General features: G+C 41.4%; 1 protein-coding gene across 15 annotated transcripts in view; it reads right to left on the reverse strand.

Moving 5' to 3' along the window:
- The window catches only part of LOC121075688, a 231,188-nt gene that overhangs the window by 142,692 nt on the left and 61,870 nt on the right, over positions 1-26,626 (reverse strand). For all 15 annotated transcript variants that reach the window (XR_005823110.1, XR_005823127.1, XR_005823126.1 and 12 more), the window contains one exon: positions 25,121-25,255. Coding sequence is in view for 1 of the 15 variants with exons in the window: in XM_040569204.1 (XP_040425138.1) it covers positions 25,121-25,137 (17 nt within the window). In the remaining 14 variants the exon portion in view is untranslated. The remainder of the gene's footprint in view (positions 1-25,120; positions 25,256-26,626) is intronic.

The following is a 26,626-nucleotide window of genomic DNA, read 5'->3' on the forward strand; positions in this document are numbered from 1 at the left end:
TGTAATCATCTGCGTGGTTGTGTTCTGAATTTCTCTGATTTGCCTGTATCCCGAGCATCACGAGCTTCCACAAACATTATCTGAAACAGCATCACGTTATGATGTGGGTTTTTGAACTGTGCTTGGATAAAGTGAAGAGCAGGAGCAGATGCAATTTAAACCCACAGTGGCCAATCACCACTGCAGCTGTGTTCAAGGCTCTCACAATCCCACCCCACACCACCCCTCCAGAGAGCAGCTAGGGATGGGAACAGGCAACGCAACAGAGCACCAGAGGCTCAGGGTGTTTGGTGCGAGGGAAAAGCAGGGACAAGGACTCCTTGTTGTTAAGGATCCCTGCCTCCAGACTAAGAAATGGGCATTTGGAAACTCCAGCACATCGACCTTCTCAGCTGTTGAAGTACCACCAGCAGCAAACAATGCAAAAAGAATGCCAGTCACACCAAGTTGTACAAACCAGGTGGACTTCTGAAGGGAGTGAAAACTAACTGAGACGTGAAGAGCTCCAGCTGCTCACCTTGCAAGAGGTAGCACTGCAAATGGGCTGCTTTCTCCCCCTTAGGTGAATCTTAGGCAGAAGGGAAAATAGCCTCCTACTGCATTTCAGCAAGAACACAATAAAAGCATGTCTCATTCTGCAAAAGTCACAGCCCAGAAGAAAATGACTGAATCCCCTCCCACTGGCAGATCCTATCTCCAGCCTCCTTTTTAGACCTCATTTGAGGAAGAATAATCACTTTGGTTAACTACAGTGAAATTTTGTCACTGAATTACCAAGAAACTCAGTAACTTAGAGTATGAAACTTATGATGAAAGGCACATATGCACATTGAGAATGCTTCCCCCACCTCAAGACAAAACAGAATTTAAATAGCTGCTAAAAATGAATACAAAAGGAAAGGAACCTTGTAGTTGTGAGCATTTACATGCTGTCTTCAGAAAATGCTCAGCTCCAATAATGTTAGTGCAGTGCAGAGGTACCAATAAAAAAAAAAAAAAAGAGAGAACTGGCACATAAATCATGTTGCTTTATAGTAATAGCAGCTTTCTTGCCAAAAGGTGGCTCTTAATTTTCTGTTCTAGTACAGTTCTTGTGAATGCATTCACTTTTCCCAACAAAACACTAAACCGAAGTCAGTGTCAACGTTCCCTGCAAGGAACCGCACCCAGCCCCCTTGGTGGTTTCCAGCTGACTTACGCGAGTGTGAATATGGGATAACAGAGTGCCAAAGAAGGTCTCACAGCCAGATCCTCAGCGATTATAAACTAGCACTTCAATCGGCTGCTGTGACTGTGAATGGGCCTCTTTGTCTCTGACAGTAAGTTACTTTCATGTGATGCCTTACAGGGCTCTGCCACGGAGACCCACTACTGCCCTGGTTCATGTGGGACTTTATTTTCCCTCCTGTGGAAAAAGCTTATCAGCATGAAGCATGGTGAGCATACAAACAGACACTAACGGAGTAGCCCTTTTTTATTCAATGGCAGGACAAGGAATGCTGGATTTTTGTGGCTCTGGCTGGAGCTGCTTTGCCACCCGAGTAGGGATCAAAACATAAGCTACATTGAAACTTCTCTGTCAGTGTTATTACCAATGTTATGTTTTGTTCATAGGCTGCACAAGCAACGTGAAGTTTGCAGTTGACACTGGCTCCAGTCTTTTTTGAATTAGTCTTATCTCAGACCTACTTTGTTCCAAACTATTCCAATATCACAGCATTTTTTTCATATGACTACAACACCATTTATTGAAACAGCAAAGACAAGAGGGAAGCAAACTTTGTGCTGAACTGTCAGAATAATTCTGGGATGCTGTTTGCCCAGTGGAAACATCTCCACCCCGCCTGCTCAAGGATAACAACAGAGACGCAATGGAAGGGTGACCACCTCACCATTTCTTTCAGATAAATATGATAGCTCCAGCATACACATCCACAGGACCTTTTACAAAGTCTTCTTAAGATGGTCGTTTGACAGCCTCTTACCTTCTCCTCCCCCTTTCCCTGCCAATGCAGGACTTATTTTTGTCTGTATGATTTAAATTCCTTTGAAGGCAAAATGATACTGGCAGCCAAGGAAGGAGCTGTGGATATTGCGGACACAGCAAGCAGAGAAGCACCTCTTTCAGCCTTCCTGTGCTTTCTCATTTACTGCTTTCTATTCCTCTCCATTTCCCCAGCACATTTTTTTTTTAATATTTTCACCCTTTCCTCTCCCTTTTTACAGGGCAGCCTGATTACTGCACATTACCAGCTTTTCACACATAAGAAATTACACTTTGGATCACGTGGATGTCAGCAGAATGATTTTATGGGCAGGAAAGATATTTTACGTTGTCTTTTCTATGAATTTTCTTGAGTTTTTATTGGGGGGAGGAGGGCTAAGAACAAGCAATTTTTGATTAGTAGGGCCTCTTACACTTAAATTCTGCCATATATCATACAGTGGTGTCTGGTTGACTTCTGATGAGGAGAAGGCTCAGAGAACCAGGCAGACAGGCTGAGACACTTCAGCATCCTATCACGGCCTCTGAGGGCAGCCCAGGCCCAGAGGTCTGATGCCTGATGCAAACGCTCAGTGTGTAGGGATTGGGCATCTGAGTCCTTTCTTTAGCACTGTGCCAGCCGCAGATTTTCATTTACAAGATTTCACATACCTACATACACCAACACTTTCCCTCTATTTCCCTTCACACTGCTGCTGAATAATTTCTAAGATCCTCTGTCTTTAACTAGAGGTCTATGTGAGCAGCTTTCTCCCGAAGCTTCTCAATTTAGCATTGCTCTGAAGCCTCCTTACTCTTCAGAAAAGGCTAAATATTTTTGTTTGCCGAAGGCTCTGTGAGTCATAGAGAACATGACTCCTGTGGTATAAACAAAGTTCAAGACTGGGGTTACATAGTCTATAAGAGGAAAGCTCTCAGGCAGTGGAAACAATAGTACATCCAGATGCCAGACCTCCCTTAGCAGACGCTGTCCCAAAACCCCTGGGTGCAAAAAAAGGTCATGTTTCATCCTCCTGATCTGAAGACACCATGGTCCAATATTTCTGGCCATGCAGATCTTTTCTTGGAGGTGAATATGAACTATAGTTAATCCGGAGAGCAAGTTTGTTTCACTCCACTGCGCATTGCTCTAGGTTCAGGGCATATCACGGCTGCAGGAGTTGTCCTTCAGAGGCAATAGAAGTTAGCGGGAATATCAGTATGAATATCAAGGGAGGTATTGTCTTTTTGTTGCATAAAAATGTGTGATAAGATCACTCTGGCTGTTTACTGTCAGGATCATTTACAGCTTGTTGCCCTTACTGAAGAGGTTACAAGATGCCGTTGCTCCTAGGAGAAAATCCAACTGAAAAAAAATGCAATCGTATATTTTGCCACCAGAAATACTAGAATAGATTTTTCCTTCTTATTTTCCCAGTAGGGTTTCCCCAATATCCAGAGGAAAATTGGAAGTCAGATATTGGGTATGGCAATGGGTTGGTCGTGATGACTTCTATATATTTTGGCGAAGATAGTTTTCTAGGGATATATTGTAGTCTTGCAACCAAAGTGCAACAGATTATGCTCACTGAGGCATACACCAAAATTAAACAAAAGAGGTGAGCAGAATTGTAAAACTCATTTCCAGTAAACTCTGTGCTGGTTTTCTCTAGCTATATGGCTTCCTCAATGATACAGTTTTAACGTCTTTTGGGGGTAAATGCCAGAGGACACTTGCAGAGAAAATTTTAAAGGCACATGAACATAATGTCGCTGCTAAGGTTCTACATTTAAAAGTGAGTATTTCAGGAAAGGGTATGACAAAAAATAGCAATGGGAACTTTTCAGAGGGGGGAGACCCCACTCTGTCCACTTCAATGCCACAGGGCCCAAAGAGCCCTCATCCCTGTTGCAGAAAACGGACTCTCATACCAGTAATGTGGATCGTGGATAAATGGTTTCCTTCAGAACACTCCCTAGTATGCTGCACGGACATCACTGGAGCAGCAATATAGCAATTATGGCTACATAAAAGCCCTGGAGCCCATTCTATAAACTGTAGATGGTATGATAATTTTGACCCCCAGGCCCGTCTGTGAGTCTGCTGAGCTGCCAGAACAGAGGGGGTCCGAAGGGGTCCACCTAAACCTCTCTCAGCACGTGGCATCTCATGTTGACCCAGCAGATCTGTTTCCCTCTAGCCAGTTTGCTACAGGGTAAATTCACTTCTTATCTGATTTTACTGTAGAGCAGCTTGGTAGATTTTTTGTGGGGTTTTTGTTTGTTGCTTTGGTGGCCTTTTTTTTTTTTTTTTTTTCTTTTTTGCCTATAGCTTAAGGGGAAAGATGCAGCTTTCCTCTAAATTGGAAACATGGACTAAGCACATTACAGGCTCCATTCTCTCCCTCTCCTGAATGCCTCTCTAGTCCTCTCTCTTCCCATTCCCACCAGCATAGTTGTGCCTGATTTAACCATTTATTAAATATTATTAATTAGGTTAAGATAATATCTCTTACAGTGACTTTATATTGAAAAATTATTACGGCCCTTTGGTAGAATAAAAATTCATTTTTTTTTCCTATTGTTGCCATGACAAACAACATGCCATTGCCACAGTCATTTACAAGAATCAGAGAAAAAGTACTGAAAGTGAACTTTAGGAAAACTGTCAGCCCCAAAGTACAGCTTAAATTCAATTTTCACAATGATAGGGACTACATAACCTTTGCATACAACCTATTCTGGTTATTTACCAGCTGTTAGAAGTTTTTCCTCAACATCTATCCTTCATTTCTCATACTACAGTTGAAGCCTACAGTTTCCTGCTCTACCTGAAGTGGACTACATGTGAAAAATACTCCTTTTTATTTTACAGCAACACCACATAAGAAGTTATTTTGTCCTCTTTTCTCTTTTGACAGCACTTTTCCCTCTAGACTAAGTTACTCCAGTTTTTTCAAACTCTTCACATAGCTCATTTCCTCAAGAGGAAAAGATGTTGGAAAGTATCTGTTGTTGGACACCTGACAGTTGGGAAATAATCTATCTAAACACCTGTCTAGATAACAAGCATAATTGTTTTCAATAAAATTAGCCAATGACTGGAACTATCAGCAAGTCTCTTTCTTTTAGTTGGGAATATAAAGTTTATATTGGCAATGACATGGTTGAATTAGTTACTCTTTTGTCCATAAAGACAGATTCAGAATGCACTCATCCACAAATTTCTTGTGTTTATCAGGATTTCATTTTCCAAAATTAAAGTAAAACAAAGACAGTTGTTAGACCAGCTCAGTCTGTTAGATTTGGCATCTTTATATCTCAGTGACTAAACACAGCTATGTCACTGCTTCAATTTGATTACATATTAGATAGCAGTAACTCTATAATACGAAAAATGCAAGTTTTTAGAGCTCCGCAGGGTGAACACACCAATATTAGATCAATCTCCAGCTTAGAAGTCATCCTGTATTCTTCAGAAAATGGTAATTTCTGTCTTGGCAGCAACAACGAATAATGTTTTCTACAATCTCTAGTTGGCTAGAGACGCATCCCATCCTGGAATACACTGACCTGGCTTTGTCTTTTCTTGTTTAAGCTGTCTTTCAGCACAGTGATCTGGCACGGAGCCACAGCCCTTGAGGTACTCCAACAAGAAGAGAACGCCCCATGCCTCTCCAGCGATGCAGGCTGCCAGGCGTGCATCAAACCTCCAACGCTCTGCCCAGGGGAGCTGAGCCACGTTCAAAGTTTCCATCAGTATCTTCAAAGTGGTTCGCAGCACAGACTGTATGCATGGCATTTTCGGGTGAAAGATAGAGAAAGCAAAGTGTACCTCGCCAAGAAGAAGCAGGATAACTGGGCATGTCTGTGCATTAGTGCATATATGCGCATTGTGCCTTCAACAGGCTGCAGTGACTCAGCTGACAAACCTCTCCCGTTCTGTGCAGGGAATGTTTAAAAAATTAAAAGCAAAGGAATCACAATTTTCTATCTACACATATCACCTTAAGCCCCTTGATTTTCATTTTATCTGAAGGCAGGACAGCAAAAAATCTCTTTGTCCTGATATATCAAAGTCACATTTTTTGAGACTGAAATAAAAGGAAGGTTTCTTCTGAAGAGTTTCCATAAGGCTTAAAATAAACTATTTCAGGACAAATAGTATCTGAAAATATTTAGATAATATGGTACAGCAACATTAAATAAACCACATAAAAATATTTACCTTTGGCTTTAAATCATGTTAACCTGAATTAGCTGATAAACACTGGGGTAGCTCTGTTGCAGATAGCGGAGAGCACACAAAGTGAAATTCTTCTCCCAGGAAACTTCTACCACTGACTTCCCTGGAGCCACTTCACCTATCTCATTTATTTCCTGACCATAGTGATTTTCCTGGCTTATGTCAGAGTAGCATCTTGTTCTTCTGTGGTATGTCCTGCACTTTATTGACTGGAGAACAACAACACAAGTACACTGGTTGTCCTACCAGCAGCTCTTCAGCTAACTAAAACAGATTTGTACTCTTCCTCTGTTAGGTAAGTCAGTGACTTTTGAAGATAATCACTTCCTTTGTAAATGTTTCCATTGGCCTCCTAACAAACATATTTCTAATTTCCCTGCTCCAGTTTGTTGCCTTGCAGTCTCCATCCATTAGAATAGCAGTGATGGTAATGGTGCACTCTCACCTTCACGTGGCAATTTCACTCCTCTCTGTTTTAAGCATATTGGGTGGCTACTGCCTGCTTTCTCTTAAGAAATTAATGTGCCATAATATTCTGTTGTCCAAACTATATGAATGCCTAACTGTAAAGTTTTAAAGTTGTATGCCTTTTAAGAAGGAGCAATCACTAGTAATTTACCTTTTAAGTGATATCTTAAACTTGGACTTACGAATTGCTCCCTCTGTCACAGAACAAAGATGGGCAAACTAAGAGAGAACATCTATTTTCTTCCCACGGGAAGCTCCCACATTGCTGGTGGAATCCTCCAGGAACAAGTGCTTTTGAGAAAACAGCCTTCCTAGTGAGGTGACTTGGGTGAAGAATACTGGTAACTAAAGGAACAAATATTTCTGGGTTATCTAATTTTTTTTGACAAAGGCTCCAATAAGAGTGTGAATAAGAATCACACTCCCAAGGGTTCTGCTAGGCTTGGGCATGCCTTAAAGAGACTGCAATGACTCCCAGAAAGGATTCTGGTTTAGAACAAAGCTCTATTTTTTTTCTTAGATTTCTTTTCTTTTCTTCTTTGCCACAAAAAAATCCCAATATTTTCCTTGAATGAAAGCATACTGTGGCTTAAACACTACCTGAAGTTACAGTGATTATGACAAAGCTATCATCCCTACAGTTGGTAGTTGCACTTAAAAACACAGCTTGGTCTCTAACAGTCATCAAGAAACAAAAGTGGAAGATGTTCAGGTCCCATAAAGTGATTTTCAGCCTGCTATAAGCATCATGCTTCCCAGGCACCACATGGAACTTGTGGACAGCAGCATTTGCTTGACAAACAAAAGCACAGCAGAAAGGAACAGCTATTACACCCAACATCACATCTGCTATAGGTCCATTGGGAACAGGAAGGGAGATAGTCCTCAGACTTCCTCTTCCCTGGCAAGTCTGGCTCACAGTGCCACGAGCAACACCTGGGGATTGACAAGAAGCTCAACATGAGCCTGCACTGTGTGCTTGCTGCCCAGAAAGCCAACTGTATCCTGGGCTGCATCAAAAGAAGTGGGGAAAGCAGGTGGAGGGAGCTGATTCTCCCCCTCTGCTCTGCTCTCCTGAGTGCTGTGTTAAGCTCTGGGGCACCCAGCACAAGAAGGACACTGAAGTATTAGAATGAGTCCAGAGAAGGGGCACAAAGATAATCAAGAGGCTGGAGCACCTCTCATACAAAGACAGGCTGAGGGAGCTGGGGTTGTTCAGCCTGGAGAAGAGAAGGCTCTGGGGAGATCTTACAGTGGCCTTCCAGTGCCTACAGGAAAGCTGGGGAGGGACTCTTTGTCAGGGATTGTGGTGATAGGATGAGGAGGAATGGCTTTAAACTGAAAGAGGGAAGATTTAGATTAGATATAAATAAAAAATTCTTTACTTTGAGGGCAGTGAGGCCCTGGCACAGGCTGCCTGGAGAAGCCATGGATGCCCCATCCCCGGAAGTGTTCAAGGCCAGGCTGGATGGGGCTTTAGGCAACCTGGTCTGGTGGGAGGTGTCCCTGCCCATGGCAGGGGGTGGAACTGGGTGGTCTTTGGTCCCTTCCAACCCAAATTATTCTATGGTTTTATGATTCTATGAAAGTTTGATAAAGCGACATCACATTTTCACCCCTTGGGTTCCTTACTCCAATGCAAAGTCAACTAGTCTCCAGCTCTGTGTTCTCTGTAGAGGCCAATGTAGAAAGAAGCTTACAATGTTCTGTTAGAGGAGGTTACAGGAGGAAAAAAAAAAAGGTGTTTATTTAATAAAAAGTTGCTTTTGCAGCTTGTCTTTTTCATGGAGAGAAATAAAGTTCGTGGATGGCAATCAATTATTACTGTCCATCAGCACGCAAAGCAGTTCGTGACAGACAAGACTCCTGTCCCTAGGAAAACCAGCATGCCTATAGGCATGGAAAAACATAATTGCAGAGCCAAGATTAGCACATGTAAACATCTACTGCATAACATTTTTAATGATATATTTTATTAAAGCATTTCTTCTAATAATAAGGTTTGGTGAAATGCTTATAAATTACACTCTGTATGATTAAAAATGTCCTTTTTCCTTTATGATCTTGAGAGATTAGTATGGAGCAAAAGAGGGCACAACAGATGATTATGTTCCTGCCTTCACAGCAACACGTGTCTTGGAAATATAAGACCTCAGATCTTCCACTTTCTTGTATCCTAAATGAATCAGTTTGCAATGAACCTTCTTTTTCCACATCACAGCTGTTAGATTTTGCAATCCGATGGATGAAAGCTTGTTTGATAATTACGTTATTACTTGTCCTCTGGTCAAGCTCCTCTCAAGGTAAGTCTGCACTCCAGTGACTGCAGTAACACGAGGTTGCTAACTTTACAGTAATTAGCTCAGGACCTTAACACTGAAGCTGTGGTAGTGTAAACCACGGGCCTAAAATCCAAGTCCAATTAGCCTATGCAGTGTTCCACACTGTTGCATCAAACACATAGCAAGGTAACAGAAAGCTTCTTTGAGTATATCCATACAACCTCCAGGTTTACTAGTATAGCTTAGGCATATCCTGGACTAGACTTAAGAGTTCAGGAGCACATGGTCCTTACAAAAGGCCGGAGAGCATTCAATCCATAACTTAATTACATGTACAGGAAGGTCATGCAGAACCCTGGCACCCATTTTACACAGTTGCAAAAGGGAAATGGGAAATTTCAGTTGTTAATTTTGTGTGAAAAAGCCTGAGGAAAAAAAAGACCTTTCTTGATCCGAAGTAGGAGAGTGGAACTACAAGATGTGAGCTGTTTATCTCCCCACGTCTCCTTTAACAGTTTTCAAGTGCTGGCAAGTAGATATAAGCTCCTCTCCCCACTCCCTCAGACAACATTATGCTGTCACAGCAGGAAGCAGATGGGAGCTCCAGTGAGTATTTTAGGGGTCACTGCATGGAAACTGCAGCTCTTGAGCAAAACCTTTATAGCATAACAACATGTGGCATGCATGCCTGAGTCTGCTGTTAGAAAGGCTGAGATCAAACTGGAGAGTTAAGCTACACTTTGATTGTTTCTGTAGTTCCTTAAAACGACATGCTTTAGCATCTAACACCCAACTCAACCAGGGAAAGCCCAGAAGGAAAGGGTCTCCCACTCACTTGCTCTTGTGCTCCCTGGGAAAGCTCTTACAAAATCATGGGTTTTAAATGGAAGCAATTCAAAAGGCTGCAGGACTCAGCAGACTCTTTTGAAAGAAATCAGAATTAAAAAAAAAAAAAAAAAAAACGTAAGCCACCACCAACAAAAAACAGCTCAGACAAACGTTAATTGAAACGTTCCCAAACAAGATCATGGCAAGGGGAACCAATTGGCTGAATCCCGAGTTCTTGCAGCCGGTAGTAAATAGTCCAGTTCAAAAGACCTTGGAAATAGATGCTTTAAACAGAGCCAAAGGACAATGCCAGCCATCAAGCAGGCTTCAACACAACCGTTATTTGGTTAGATCACCATTCCTTTTATTGAAAAACAAACAAATGTATAATGTTAAAACGATCAGATGAAGAACATCTTAAATTTTAGGAACAGGGATAGGAGTAGACAATTTCATTTATATGAAACTGATTGATTTCAGTGGACTGCAGCATAAAGGTTGAGCCACCTACTCAGAGAAGTAACTTATAACTGTATCTGAAGAGAAAGACCGTAACCCCAGACCCTTTCTTCTCCGTGCTATTTCTGCATCCTTGCATGAAGACAAGAGTTTACCTGCCACAAAGGGATGAGAAGAGTTGGAAGAGACTTAAAGACCATCTAATTTCAACTCTGTGCCATGGGCAGGGACACCTCCCACTAGACGAGATTGCCAAAAGCCCCATCCAGCTTGGCCTTGAACACCTCCAGGGATGGGGCATCCACAGCTTCTCCGGGCAGCCTATGCCAGTGCCTCACCACCCTCTGAGTGAAGAATTTCCTCCTAACACCTAATCTAAATGTCCCCTCTTTTAGTTTAAAACCATTCCTCCTCATCCTGTCATTGTCTGGCCATGTAAAACAGTCAGAATAATCAGAGCATGAAATATTCCAGAGTAGAGCATAGTGCAGCTTTCCAGTCCATGAAAGATATAATTCACCTTTGGGATGCTCTAAAGTACACCAAGCAGTGATGCAATCTTCATGGTGTCCCAGGAAGAGAAGAATAGAAAGATAACCCCTCTCTCTACCACTAAGGCTCCTACATAAGCCCTGTGATTTGGCTTCAAGTCTACATGGAAAATTCCAGAAATGCAGGAGTGTTCCCCTGTATCTGACTCTGCTAAAACTGGGAAACTATCCAGGTAACAGGTAGTGTCATGTAAGGTAGACAGGTGATTTGCAGCTACAGGAACCCCAGAGCTTTTGCAATGTACATATCCTCAAATGATGCATCTTGTGGTGATGCTGTCCTGCTGCTTTCCTCAGTAGAGGCCAAAGTCTCTAAAGCTAAACTGATCCTTAAAATACAAATCAGAATTACTCTCATAAAATGAAGAGCCTTTTGCCATAACTTAGCCAACTCAAATCAAATGACAGCATCTTAAAATGTTTCTATACTTTTAACATTTTTTATTTTTTTTTTTTTTTATCATCACAGCCTAAAATATCTCTTCTACATGAGTAAAGTAAAGGAGACTTGTGCTTTTGTCTGTGATGCCTTTGATGGTGGCATTCAAAGCCATGTTCTAAAGATCAATAGCAAGGATCATTAAGGAATTCATAGTCTGAATTTTTTTTTTCTTGTGGAAAGTGAAATGTTCTTGAATGGGTATTTCTGCCACGGTTTAACAAAATAACCTTGCCAGTGTTGCCTTCTGTGTACCCCAAGCACAGATGGCAATCCTACCTTAAGGCTGAGGATTGAACACCATCCTTCAGAAGTGATGACTCCATAAACATTATGCACCCCCAGGTTCTTCTCCTCCCAGTGCCATCAGAGAGTGGTGTTCCAAGTTTTTTAAAACTGAGCTTTAAGGCAGCACAGATATTGCTTTGTTTCCAGGTTTAGCCTGACCCGAGGCTATTGCCCAGGGTGTAGCAGTGGTGTTTTCCAGTACAGGGGCAACCACAAAATTGCAACCTTTTCTTCTGTCCAAACACGTGCAAGACATACAGACACAACGCCCTTGGGAAGAAAGGCAAACTCTACTGCAGAAACCACTTGCCCAAAGGGAGGAAGGCCAGTAAGTCTGCCTAATTGTTTGTTAGTCTCTCCATAGAGAGAACAGAAGTAGTCCTACTAAACAGAATTGTTCAGGAAGAGGATTTTACCCAAATTTCAGTAAAAAAAACTTGGGGTAGGTAGTGGTACACCGAAACTGTTTACTCACCATTTGCTTCTATAATTTTGCTGTGGGGGAAAAGCCTGAATAGAAACTGTGGAGCAAGACATTAACACACTGGTATGTTGCTGCACGGTGTGACACTTCTGGAAGGGCAGAATTGTGTGTCACCTGAGCTCACCTGCAATCAGAAAAGGGGAGTAGCACCGACATCTGATGATGCAAATGGATGTCTTTGAAACAAAAGCATCTGTGTGCAATAATGACAGGTTTGGTAGCTTCACTTTGCCTTTGCAAAGCTGAGCACAGGGAAAGGACAGCAAAATACAATTTCCCAGACCCCTAAAACCTGTCTGCCTCTATTCTATCAGCACAGGGACACCAGTAGCTCTCTCAAAATCAGGCTCTCTGTAGAGACAGACAAATACACAGTTAACCTGTGAAAATCACCCACACATTTGATTTTAAAAGACCATCTGTCAGGTTCTCGATGTCCTTTTTTTCCTTTCTTCTGCTGCACCTACTTTCTCTGGGGAGGAACTGATCTTGTTGGGGCTGCTGTCCGAGGAACCAAGTACCTTGTGTTGAAGGGTTGTCATAAAGTTCCCCAAGAGCCTCACTTCTCATTTGAGATTCCTCTCAGTGTGCTCATGCAGCCAGTGCACAAAGTACACTGCCCGCCTCTGCCCGAGACAGAGCTGTATACGTGTCACGCAAGAGGGCAGAAAGTGAAACAGTGAAAGACCAAAGAAGCAGAGAACAAAGCAACAGAAATCCGTAGAGCATTACATGATTTACATGAGGAAGCAAGAAAGATGCAGCTCCTGCCCCCATTTCTCACCCCCACCATCAGCTGTAGCGCAGGGTGCCTGCAGCAGCAGCGTAGCCCGATCCGAGCCATGCTCCTCAGGAAGACAGCCAGCATAACCCCAGGAAATGTGGCCCTGAGAAAACCCTATGGGGAGAAAAAGCAGCACTCCTGATAAGGGCTGGCTAGAAAAGAGACTGACTTACCAACAAAGCCACCACAAGTATTCTTTGTAAGTAACCAGGATTACTTGCAAGGAAATGCCTGACTTCTAACATAAATTTTTCTCCCTACCCCGGATTACCATGGACTTTGACTAACTGCCTAGCTCAAAATGGGTTAGATCATTTCTCCTTTTATTGCAAGAACTCTGTTAGCTTCTTGAGCTGTATGTCCCCTGAGATCTACCTTTTCACAAATTCAAACTTCCCAGAAAATAACCCGATTCACTTAATTTGCACACAATTTCTGCCACACTGATATGCCATCCTGCACTCTTGCCTTGCTCCACAGCACAGTCTTGACGATACTGATCATTTTCCAAAAGCAGAGGCAGCCTTGCATGGTATGTGAACTCTTCTGCAGACTGACCTGTACCACTCTACCTGCCAGCTGAATGGGAGAAAAAGGTAAGTGCTGGAGAGATACGAGATAGCTGGCAAGACCAAAAGCAAGAGTTTGAGAAAGATCTCATTCATTTGCATGCACCTGACCTCACTGGCATTCACAAACGATTATCATCAACTGCCATGGTCAACACTTAATTCACACAGAAAGCTGCTGCTAGTTTCACTTCATTAATATTGACGTCTGAACTCAGTAGCTATGGTGGATTACGATTAATAATTATTTATAGCCAGCTATCTGCACAGAGCATGCCTGTCTAATGCTGGGGGTCAGGTGATGAATCTTGCCCTAACAGTTCACAAGCTGCCCACCTCTGCAGCTTCTCAGCCAGCCACTTCACCTCTTCTAGCTCAGGCACTGCCACCAGCTCTCACACTTGTCCTTTTATGGGTGCGATGTGTCTTCACGTGTAAAACTCCAGCTTATTCCACACTTTTGGGTAGGAAGTTGCAACACAGAATGATATTTCTTTGAAGAAAAGTGAGAGGGGGGAGAAAAGCTAGATGGCAGCAGCAAAGGTAACGACTGAAACATGCAGATGTGATACATTTTTATTAATCTCAACTTCTGGTTCAGAAACACACCTAGAAGTCCAGCTCCTCTCAGACTCCACAGGGAACAAAAATCCACTTTGCCTCTGTATTTACAGGTGCAGCCAGTGAAGTTCTGCATCCTGCACAAGCACCACCACTTTACAACCAGACCCAGCTCTTGAGAGCCATCCAGCCCCCGGTGACTAATACAGCAATGAGCCGGCAGCGAGGACGAGCACAGTTTTTGTATCAAATCAGATCACACAGCTTCCTGTTATCGTTACTCAGATGAGGCCAGCCCCACGGTGTCCCACGCAGCACTCCACGGGTTACAAGTGGAAAAAGTGAAGCAGCATCCCTCATAGCCGTGCCACCAGCCATCCCTCTTGGGCCAGGACAGTGGTGCTGTTCTTGCCTGTGCTGCCAGCAGCCCAGCAAACTGGGACTGCTTCTGGTACAGCTGACTGCGCAGTGATTCATAAATAACCACGGCTCAGCATCCGCTTGCTTCATTTTAGCTTGCTTTCTAGCCCCCCAAAACTGGGTAACCCAGAGACACTGAAGAATGTGAAACTGAGAGGAGAAAACTGGAGCCTCTGGCACCAGTGGGTTGGGTATCTTGGAGAAGAAAACTCCAAGGAAACTTTGCAGCTCTACGGGTTATTACTTTTCTTTTGCCTTCCTCATGCAGTCTCCCAGATGCAGAAAATCCTCAGCCATAAGCTCAACACATAATAAGTTTCCACTTAGTTTTTATAAACTGCATTATAATTAATAAATAAAGCTTTAATATATTTCCTCATACTAACTTCAGTCAAAATTAAGACTACTTTCCCCTTACCACATTTTTTCCTCCAATAATAAATATATTCTCCTCTGAAAAAGTACCTCCCTTTTCTAGGGAACAAGTCCAGAATACCTCAGTTATTTCAGTCTCCAAAAGACACTACAGAAATCAAGCAAATCTGTATCATTTCACCTGCTTTCGAAGCTGCAAGACAGAAAAATTGCTATATTTGAAAGTGATTGACTTTTTATAAGATTAGCATTTTCCCCATCAGCTCACAGTGCTACCATCACCACTTTCTGGTTGCATGGATTTAGCAACTGTTGTTTCTGCCATGAACATTTTCAAAAGGCACCAGATGTTTGGGACTTTTTGAAAAATGAAAAAAAAAAAAGCCACGTCAATATTTTTGCTCTCTTACACTATATATGAGAGTTCCTCACTATTATAACCCTGATAAGAAAATCTAAAGGAAGAAAACCAGAATTTTTAAAGAAACACTCGCTGAATCTTATTGAGGAACAAAATTGCGATGACAATGATTGATGTGTGTGTGTGTATATATATATATATATAAACAAAAATAAATCCTAGTTTTCAATCAGAAGGAAAAAATATTTGAGCAACCTTACAATATTTGGGTCTATGGCTGTATTCTCAGAATCTAGCAATAACACCCCAATATACTGTATTTTTTTTCCTTGCCATATACTTTTAAAATATGAAAACAGCCTTTTCAACCCATGTAAAGCAGTGGAAGAAAACACACAGATACACAGAGATAAAAAATAAGTTAAAATTATTTAGTCTAGAAAGTTTGCTAGACCTCAATCATTAAAATTCATTAATTAACATATAAATTATTTAGAAGGAATCAGACATGCTTCTGGATAGAGCTGGCGTCCTATAGAAAATGGGAAACCTTGCAGCCTTTCTATCATTAGAAACAGTAATCGAGGCTCTTTCCTGTATTTAGTCTTCTATTTCCCTAGGATGTTTAGGAAATTTGAATCTTCAGTACCCCTAGCACTCTGTCACAGCTGGCTGAAATTGCTCTGACATTATTAGGCAGGCATGCAGACACCCACAGTGTGGTCACATAAGCATCATCTCCTAAGAGCATAGGATAAAAAGAAAATTACAATAGCTGCCTGTATTTGTTGGAAAGATCCTCGCACGCTTTTGCAGCCACATTCAGGCAAGAAACTGTCTATGTTATGAGATAATTAGCAATCTGATGAGCAATTCACATATGAAAAGTGTTACATAAATCCCAACATCATTATAGCTAAGAACAGGGTGATAATTACAGCTAAGATTGCCAGCACGCTCTACTTCCTAAGTCCAGGGGATTGTTTTTTTCCCAGACACTCATACCTTTACTTACTAGTCCAATCCTAGTCTCTTTGCCCAAAGTCAGCCGCAGTGAGACCACTGATGCAATGTGAGGACTATTTCCCTCACTGCCTGCCTGGAGCTAGTCTTCTAGAAGACTCCATTAGAAGAATTTGGCTGCTGTTAGGTGGAGTTTGTTCCAGCAGGGAGCAGTACATTTAAGAAGAGCTTTCACTTTCATTGATATTAAGAAAAAATGACAACAGGTGAAACATAGCAATCACAAGGTGTTATCTGCACCCTACCTTTCCAAGACTGCTTTCCAGCCTTTTCTTCAGAGGCCAGTGTGTTCCTCAACTTATAAAAGTTGGTTTGTATTATGACCATAACTGGAAATAAAATAACCTTAAAATACAAATCAGGAGTACATCCAATATGTAAATCAACATCTTTATGAGCTGCAATGATGAGGAACAGGCAAGTCACAACCATTCCAAATTAACTTTTAGTTTTGTCTGCATCCCCTTAGGATGAAGAGGAAACAGGGCTAAAGATCTCACCAACCACCACATACAACACCTCAGCTGATATGCATGCATTATATAAAAACAGCATGAAGTTGCTACATACACCAGAGGCTACCCAGTTCTAATCTCGCTCTTATGCAAATTAGGAATTAATCGAACTGTGCAGACATAAGCGGCCTCAACGTGGTGTAAAGGTGGTGGAAATTACATCCTCACCGAGCCCACGTTACGTGTAAATACCGTTCACACAAATGAAGTGAAACACAGTAACTTGGTAAGAAACAAAGTGCTCAGGAGCCATCCTCGAAGTGTTTCATCAAGCATCTGAGCCTTGTGCCTAGCCACACCCAAACACCCAGGCTGCAGATACATCGGACCTCTGCCATGTGCATGAGGTTGGTCAGTAGATGACCGCGTAGAGGCTTTCAACTGCAGCAAGCCAAGGGTCGCTTGGCTCCTGCCCAGGAAGGGTGAGACTTCCCCAGTTGCCTTTCCCTTACTGATGGTTGTAGAGAAACGGGGTGTGGACACAGATGGTTTCTGTGGAGCAGATGATGCACAACAGGGGCTTACCCTGTGCTTACCAGGTTGTGTCTCACATCACTTAGCTACAGCCAATGCCAACTGCTGGTACAACAGGTGTTCCTGCTGCAGTCCTATTTGGAAAAGCTAGGGAAAGCTGATGCCTCGCTCTTCACCTACATTACAGAATCACAGATTCTGCAAATATCTGATCAGAAGCAGGATGCGTCAGCTGCCTTCCACTAAGCAAAACAAAATAATTGTTTAAGTACTGACACAAATGCAAGGATCCTTATGTGCTCTGCAACTTGTACAATACCAACAGAAAGAACTGTTTAAGTCAACTACTTTCAAGAGTGTGGTATAGAAAATATTTCAATAGGAACATGCTGGGTGTGATGTCCACAGGTAATGTGGGTATTTCAGACTGGCACCGGTTTATATTCATCCAAAGGCCAAAAAGGATGAGTTACATAACCCCATGACTATAAAAAGCCATACTTCCTATATCAGAGAAAATGCAAAGAGGGAAGTTATTTTCAGAAAACGGCAAGCTTCTGTGATGACTTTCCAAGGTTGTAATTATTATCATCATTATTCTACTGCTCACTTTTAATTATTCTGAGTAAACAGATTGATTTTTATCTTCATATCAGAATAGAACTTTTTAATCCATGTCATGTTATGGACTGTGTCAACCTGAAGCTTAGCGTCCAACCCCGATGGCAGATAAATTGGTACTGACACTGCTTAGTTTAAGTGTCATAAGTGTTTTACAAGATTTGATACAGAGAAGATAACAAAAACACTAGGGCCAAATACCCAAAGGACACTGGGGAAGAACTAAGAACTGCGTGACCTTTTGGATGTCTGGCTTCTCAGACAATTGTTTCGGTGTTTTTTTTTTTTTTTCTTTTTGTCTGCTTTTGTCTGAAATTGTAATTAAGACAAGCTTCCCAAATGCTACTGCTTGGAGCTCACAGGATAGCCTCCTGAGTGCTACTTCACAGCAATAGCTTTATGATTAGTGTGAAAGCAGGCTTATACAACATTCTGCAGCTAAATGCAGCTACTCAAGGCTCCTCGTAGACACAATGGCAAACAGTAACTTTATATTCTATTGCTTGTTACCAATGCTCTTCTCAGTGCTGACAGGAAGTATTGCTGAACAATTCTGGGTAAGTTTTACTTCTCCATTTTAATGTTTTATTATTATATGCTTCAACTATCTGTCTTAGCTCAGCCTCTGAGTCTTGCCATCCACCTGCTCCATGAGCAGATTTTTACTGACTCCTTCCACAGTTCACTTGATGTTAAAAGGTTAAAAAGTTCACACAATTTTACCTCCACAACTAGAAAATACACCTGAAAACAGTACAGTTAGAAGGCTAAAGAAAATGAAGCAGTGAAGTTGTAGATTAAATATTCAAATAAGTTTTCTTGCATCATTTCTCCCTGGGTGCCTTTATCTCTTTAACTTCCTTTATTATATATATATATTTTTTTAAACTAAACCAAGAATGTTCTTTCTGAGCAGTGCCTTGACTGAAAATGTCCCAGCCACCTGGGAAGTGCAGCCATCTACAGCAGGCACCAAGTAAGTAAAACCCCTCAGGTAGCCCTCCGCTAACCAAGAACTCCGTCTAGATATTCTCTTATTTAGGCCAAATGCTTGAAGTCAGGTTTGTAGAGATGGCCAGTATATCTCCAGAGATCACATCACCAATGCACTAAGCATGAAATTTTCCTGTAAAAACAAAAATGAAGCTCTCAGCCAGTTTGGCGGTATAGATACACACAAAACCAGAGCATTTGAAGCTAATCTCACAGGTATCATCTCAGAAACTTGGTCTTTTGCAAGCCCGCAGAGGAAATTAAAATGCCAAAGAGGATATGAGACCACTCAGAATAAAAGCCACCAAAGGAACTCTCAATACATTTATTTCTCACTGATTATCATGATGGGGATGATCTAATTGCCGTTTTGCTGCATTTTTTTGAAGGCCAGATTCCACAGGATGCTAAGCAACCTTGCCTTTTACATATGCCTAACACTTCATTCTAGCTAAGCTTCACTGAAATCAACTGGGCTTGAGCACATAATTAAGTGCAGGACAAAAAATGCTTAACACTTTTACATTATCCTTTATTTTAAAGATGCAGATTTGTTCTTGTCTGCTATTTATGGCTCATCTGTCCCAGCTTGGCAATGACCAACAAGCAATAAGGAGAGAAAACGTAACATGCCATTAACTTAATGTAAATACTTTGCAAAACTACAGCTTCATAATTGCACAGATCATTTGAAATAGTGTAAGCAAAAACAGTGGGTGACTGGAAACAGAATCCCTCAAAGTCCAGGACCAATGACAGATACCACAAGTAATGATGTATATTTTAAAAATCCCCTTGATATATATTCAGATATTTGTTTGTGCTGGCTAACTAAAAAGCAATGAGATGTATACAACATCTGTGTAAGTAATACAATGACTGCACTAGCTAAAATAATCGTGCTATCACATGCCTATACATAAACCAAACCCAGCAATTTGCACATTTCCCTAAGACAAGTTTTTATGCAGATGCACCTCTGAACTACGGACATTTGTGAGGTTTTAATTTAAATCACACAAGCTCATACTCGAAACCCGAAGAACAAGAGTGAAATTTCTAGCACAGTGGGTTACAAAGCAACAACAAATACCCTTCTCACAACATGGTTCCCCACAGCAACAGCAATGTTTGGATTCATGAGGCAAGAACTGCCTTGACAGCGTCTTGATATAGCTAAGGACTTACCCCAAAACACAGCTTACTCAAGAGAGGAAAAAAACAAAACAAAACAAAAGGCATCAGGTAAACAAAAAATCCTGGATATTTAGAAAGGTGAGATCACTCTCTGAAAAAGCCTTGATATCTGTTTAATTTTGCATTTTGCAAAGTGCTGCTTCCCTTTTGCTGAACTCCTGTAGGTGGTAGTGTTGGTATAACACGTTACAAGTAATTAAGGCAGCCTCTTGGGACACTGCCCATCCCTCCAGAAGACTTCGTTCTTTAAGACATGCTGGCTTACTGCCAGGTTACACTTCCTACAAGGATGGTACTCCTTATTCTTAGGATCCATAAACAAATCATTAAATTAACACCCATGTTTATTCAAGAAACAGTAACACCTGTGGTGTCAGAACACGTGAGTAAGGGAATACAAGCAGACCCTATAACCAATACAGCCCTTATTGATCCTGTTATTCTTGAATTTTAGCCCTTTTTATTTGCTAAACAAGGTTAACAAATAATGTTGCTTCTTTTATTGCCTATGTCCTCTACCTTTTAGTAATAATAATAAAAAAATCCACAAAAAGCAGTGTCATCTAGAATTGCTATAGCTTCCTACCAAAAATAAAGAGAAACATTTAGGAAAAATGTGTGTGTGTGTCTGCTTTTGTTTTGTGGTGGATAAGCAGAAAAAATTAAGGTTTTAAACAAAAGCAAACAATTGTTTTTGATGGAAAAGATAATTGTCAAGCCAACAGTTCTGTTCTTTGCTCAAGTAACTCCAATTACTAGATGCAGAATCAAACACACAGAAAATGCCTTTCTGCAGAAATGCAAAGTCTCCATATCTACTTAAACACACCATAAAAGTGCTTAGAAATAATTGCAAATATGGCAAATATAACAAAGCTCCAAGTCTGGGTCATGAAACAAATAAGAAATGTTCTTCCAGACAGCAGGCAACTACTGGTGATGTAAATGGTTGCAGTGCAGATGGAGAAGGGCTTTAAGGATTCCTTATCTCCTTACATATGGAGCTGCAACAAGAAAACCTTTCTGATAATAAAGTAATTTTCAAAAGCCCTCACGAAATTTCGACAGTCACAATGCAACCCATTCACCCTGTTTTTATGTGGACAATAAAAGACTGAAAAAACAACAAACATAACATGATGGAAAACGTGTTCAAATCATGCGAAGCTGCTGTGAATAAGTGCTGCAGTTCGCCAGCGCTTATTTTAACTACAAAAGAGTACTGTGCCATTTGGCTGTACTGCAGGGACGCTATAACATATGCACCCCTCAGTTACTGTTGCATTTAGGAAGTATTAAAGATGGAAAGCCAGATACAGCGCCATGAGGGAAGGTTTTGTGTAATGGATAAGAAAGCCAGTTTTAAAAAGGAGAAAAAAATTGAACAGGATAATGCTTAGAGGTAAGGGCTTCCCCCCCCCCACCCCTGTTTTGGGCCTGTGGTAAAGAAGGTACCTGCTCTGTAGCAGGGTTGGTCAGAGTGCCTTGATTAGAGGCACTTGTGGCGTGAAGAAATGAAAACAAGCCTGGGGAGGCATTTGGAAAGGACTCAGCTATAGGAAAGCACGCACCAGCACGTCTAGCCGAGAGGCAGCTTCACTGCGTCGATCTGAACTCAGACTGGCATGGTGCTGCCGGCTGCTCTTGTCATGCCTGATGCGTCTCCAACACAGCAGCACTGAAACGAATGCCATTTCATGCCCACTCTAGATTTGACTGGAATCCAGCAAGGGCAATGGGTGACTACGCCCATCTCTTTCTTCACCTGAATGATATCCATGGTCTCCGCTGCTTGCTTTCCTTAGCAGTGCAAGTAGTAGTGGCTGCTGGATCTTGGCAATGGCTTTTTCCAGCTAAAGCAGGGCTTGAATTTAGCAGGCAAATCCATTTTAATTGCCCTTTTTTTCCCCTCTTTTGGTCAAATTCATCTGAACTGTTAAATGTCAAACACTGGTAACGATGAGGCAGTTCCACTGAGCAGCAGAATGAATCAAACGCCTTAGTTACACAAGAGTAGGCTGGCAAGTCCCCCTTAAAAAAGCCCACACAGTGAATTTAAAGCTGCTCTTTTCCCCTATAAATCAAATCGGCTGTTTGACAGCCAAATGTCTGTGCCAGAGTAGCCCAAGGAGAAAGAATTGCCCTTAGATATATTTCTATGAGATATGGAGATTTACAGGACAAAAATGAAGACAAATCTGAAAAACCAAAGAAGTAGATCATTATTTTAGGCATTATTAAGCAACTACCAGCTATCCAAATCCCTGTTTCACACAAAAAAAGTCTGCAAAGTCTTTCCCTTGTAGTTCACAACTGGTTATAAAAAAATCTAGTCCTTGTGCCTTACCTGACAGTACAGAGCACAAAGAATGCAAAACTGAAAGGGAAGTGAGTTTAAATGTCAGAATTAGGCGCATATCCCTCTCACATCCCTGCCCAATGTTCAGTATTGAGCATACTTTGCAACTTTTGCATGCATATCTGGAGCAAGTCTAGCACTCCCCCTGCTTAGAAGTACCACCTTTTTAAATTCAAAATTAAGATCATGGCATACAAAATCTTACTTTCTTTCATCAATAGATCAGCCCTGATTAGTGATTATTATAAAAGATTATTCAAAATAATCTTTTTCACTAGAGGGTTTTCACAGCGCGTGTGAAACAATTCAGTCTAATACTCAGAAAAATGACACAGACTTCACCAGTGGTACTTGTTAGCTGAGCCATCTGAAGCGTGGGGTCTTAACCACCCTTTTGCATTACTGGCAGAGCTCTCCCACCAGAAAGAGAGGAGCAGAGGGAAAATGTTATTTTGTACTTACTCAGAAGGTTATCAATAAAGCAAGTTTCTTGACCTCTAAGTTCACATCTACAAAATGGAGTCTCCTGAGGTGAATTGCTATTAACGAAATACTACAGAGTCTCTGCTGGAGAAGCAAGACTTAGATTCCATTTCTTGAGACACATTGTAGTAAGTTATTTTCACCCTAGATTGAAGTACCGCCTAGGAAAGATTATAAAACTTGTGGCTGTCACTATTAGTACTGAACAGCTGGATTACCAAGACTTTCTGGGGAGCTGTAGCCTATCCATCACAAGTAAAGCATTCAGCAATTTCTCTTTCATAACCTTAGCCTTCTAAAGAAAGAAATTAAATAGTAGTTCAAACATTAGCCCATTAAATCACTTATGAAATCTGAACTAAAGAAAATCTTGTTTCTATCACCAAAGCTGTTAGGTATTTACCATTGTCCTTCTGTCTCATAAAGTTTGCTCTGTCTGTATACACATACACAGCATACAACTGTGAAATTCTAAGAATAGCAGAACAACAGGAAAATAATATCCACAGATATACTCATCCGTTCCCACTTGTAATTTGTTCTGGCCTCCTTTATTCCCCTCTGGCTATTTTTCCAGGAACATGAAGATGAGTGGTTACTACTCATGGAAACACTGAGCTTCTGTTATTTGCAGAAATACTCACAGACTGTGTGAGTCTGGAAAGAAGTTGTGCCTAGGGAAGTGAATATGCTAATCATTTCAAAAAATACTAAATGTACATCTAGGTAAGGAGGACACTTCTAGTGTTTGCTAGGTGACTAAATTACAGAGTGAATAACCACAAGACTTATTGAACTAACAAACCATCCTTATCAATTCAGAAGTACAATAAATAAATTGCTTCTTACAAGTCAAGTGGATACCTATTAGCAGGATCACTTAATGAGAATTAAAGGGGGGAGGGGGGGGAGGGGGCGGGAAGACAGCATAAACAGAGCTGCCTAGGTGGAAAATGTTTCCAGCGGGAAATTTTCATAACCAGTTGTTCAGTTGCTAAAACAAATGGTGCACACTTCATACATATTCATTTAGCCACAGACACGCTGCATGACAAACCTAATCAAGTCCAGGAAACAGAGTATGGGTTAGCTGAAAGAATTAAAAGAACTGGTAAAGGAAAACAAACTACTTTATCTCTGGTCTGCTGGTTTGAATCCAATCCATATGAGTAGACATGAAGTTGTTACCCTCCAATGTCTGACTGTAAAGTGGCCCATGTGAAATGAGCTGGCAGACTTTGTTCTGCCTTACTGAACAGGAGACTCAGCAACCTCTTCCTCTTCTTTTTCACATGTGCACACACCATTTTCAGAAATTGAGATTGTATTAGAACACATAGCAAAGACAGACCAAAGCTTCTGAGTGCCTGTACACAACCAGCTCCTGAGCTGTTAGTTATTGTGACTGCAGGAAATAGAAGAAGCACAGCAAAATATAAGCATCCACAATCATTATGCGTTTTCTTCAAGGATGCAATGTTTATTACTACGGAATTTCCCTTCCTGGTCATTTTCCTGTTGCTACATAATTACTGTCATTCTTTGAACACTAATGTCTGCCCAGTTTCTGATTAAGAATCCAAAATAATAATCTCTCGATTTCAGAAGCCTCATGGCTAAAAAACTGAACTATAAAAGGATGTCACACTCTCCAACATATAAAAGTGAAAAAAAGTTGTAACATTTTATACTGGAGAGATTTATAACTTGCCCAACAAAAAGAATGTTATAAATTTTTCAGTAAAAAGTTGAAATGAGCGTTTTTTTCCCCCTCAAGCAAACAAGGTGTAAACTGGCTTCAGTTTTCATAAGTTTTTGTGAACATATTTGTGGGGCTTGGTGCCAGTTTTGAAATAGCTACAAATTACTGTAATTTGGCAATGTTTTGTAAAGACAGAGGAGATGTACAAAACTTAGCTTATCGGCTGCAATAATCATTCAGGATTATTTTATTGAAATGGCACCTATAATCTAAAACCTACAGGTTTGATGTTAAGCACGCCTGCCAGGTAGAGCTTGAATTTGCTTTCACTCACTGTGAGCCAGAAAAGCTCGACAGGAACTCCAGTTATGACCCAGTTTCAATGACCTTCAAGCGCTAAAAAGCAGGGCACACTTAGTGCTATAAGCTCTTGTCATTTTATCCTTGACTAATACTTTGTCAGAGGCAGTAAACTGCTGTTTCAATACAACTCAGTATTTTGCGACACTTCGGAACATGTTTCCAAAGATCATGTTTCCATGATCTGCTTTCAAAAGGAAAAATCGTAGCTAGAATTTGCAACAACCACTCTCAAAACCAAGTTTCCCAGTTTTCTGATAAAACAGAACAACGGGAATAATAAATTGCACTTACCCTCTGTCTAGTCCCATCCATTTGCAATGCAGGCCTTGACATGCCAGGAGGATAAACAGAAAAAAACTCTCAATCTTCCTGAACCGAACACAAAGCTGTTGTTCCTTGCCTCATCTTCTGTCAGCATTCTTGTTTCTGTGGAGGAATAAAAATCAAACAAATCAATGGTCTACCGAAAGAAAGGGTGAGAAATTGCAAAAGAGCAGCCATAAAATGTCCTACTAATTTGGAAATCAATTCAGCCCTGAAACAGATGGATTAGGCCCCACCAAATGGTGCTTGATAATGAGAATCACCTGGCTTAAAATACATGTCTCCTATAGCACAAGTAGTTCAGAGTTGGTTCACGGTTTGTTTGTATGTTTGTTTGTTTGTTTGTTTTTCAGTGAAATCATTAGAGTCCATTTTGAGGTTTACCCTGCTCCTTCAGATGCATGAGCCAAGTGAGGCTCAGAGCTGCCCGTCAGGTGCAGGCCGCATCACCATCTAGCTCCCACCCCATCTGCCTTTTTTTCTTTTATTTCTCCTGGAGAGGGAACTCAGACACAGGCTGCGAACTAAAGAGCTGATTGTGAAGAGATGTAGTCTACAACAGCAATATTTGACCAGCTCATGGAACCCAAGCCAGTACAGACCCTTCTGTAGAGTCCTTGTAATCAATTTTTAAAGTGTCATGTGACTGATGGTGGCTGAAGCTAACATGCCAACGGAACTTATATTAATTAAAGAAAGTCTTACACGTTCTCTCATGTACTAGTAGTTTCTAAACTACCTCAGCTATGTCAGTGGCACTTTCATGTTGTAATGGCTGGCCTTGTTTATCGAGAGTTATCACTTTTAAGGTAACAGCTGAACTCCTGGGTTTGTAGGCCTCCCTCCACCCACGGCTGTCTCACCACCTAGGACTCAGAGGTGTAGCAGCAGGAAGGAATTGCTGATACCAGTAAGTGACGGCTCCTGGAGAATTAAAACATTACACACAGATTACACATGACGGTCTCTCGCTGCTCCCTTACTCTGCCAGCACCCTGCTGCCCATAGATGGCTGTGAGTGCAATATAGAGCACCAAGAAATAAAGAAGTTAAGTTGCTTGCTGCAGCACCCAATGCCACAGGAAATGTTCAGTCTAATTGCATAGATTCAAGTGCTTTGAAATGAACCAACATAGGTTATGAGACTAAAAAGAATCCACATGCCAGCCCTTTCTAGTATCCTCCCCTTCCTCCCCGCTTTGTCTCCTTTAATATACTTAGCTGCTTGAGCATGTGGCCTTGTAGAAAGTAGCTGAAGCAGGGTGCAGCCTCACCAGCTGAATGAGAGAATGTGTATGGAAACAGGAGTTGAGCTGCAAAGGTGTAAAATTTGGGCCTGGAGCTGGAAGATGTTAGTCTGAAGATGGCAAGCTCAGCGGGGAAGGTTGAAAAACCTGACTGTCACCTTGCCATCTCAATGAACGAGGAGATATTTTTTCTATTAACTGAGGTGTGGGAGCTCATTTCTCAGTG

The sequence above is a fragment of the Cygnus olor genome, chromosome 1 (assembly GCF_009769625.2).
Source record: "Cygnus olor isolate bCygOlo1 chromosome 1, bCygOlo1.pri.v2, whole genome shotgun sequence".
Classification (NCBI taxonomy): Eukaryota; Metazoa; Chordata; class Aves; order Anseriformes; family Anatidae; genus Cygnus; species Cygnus olor.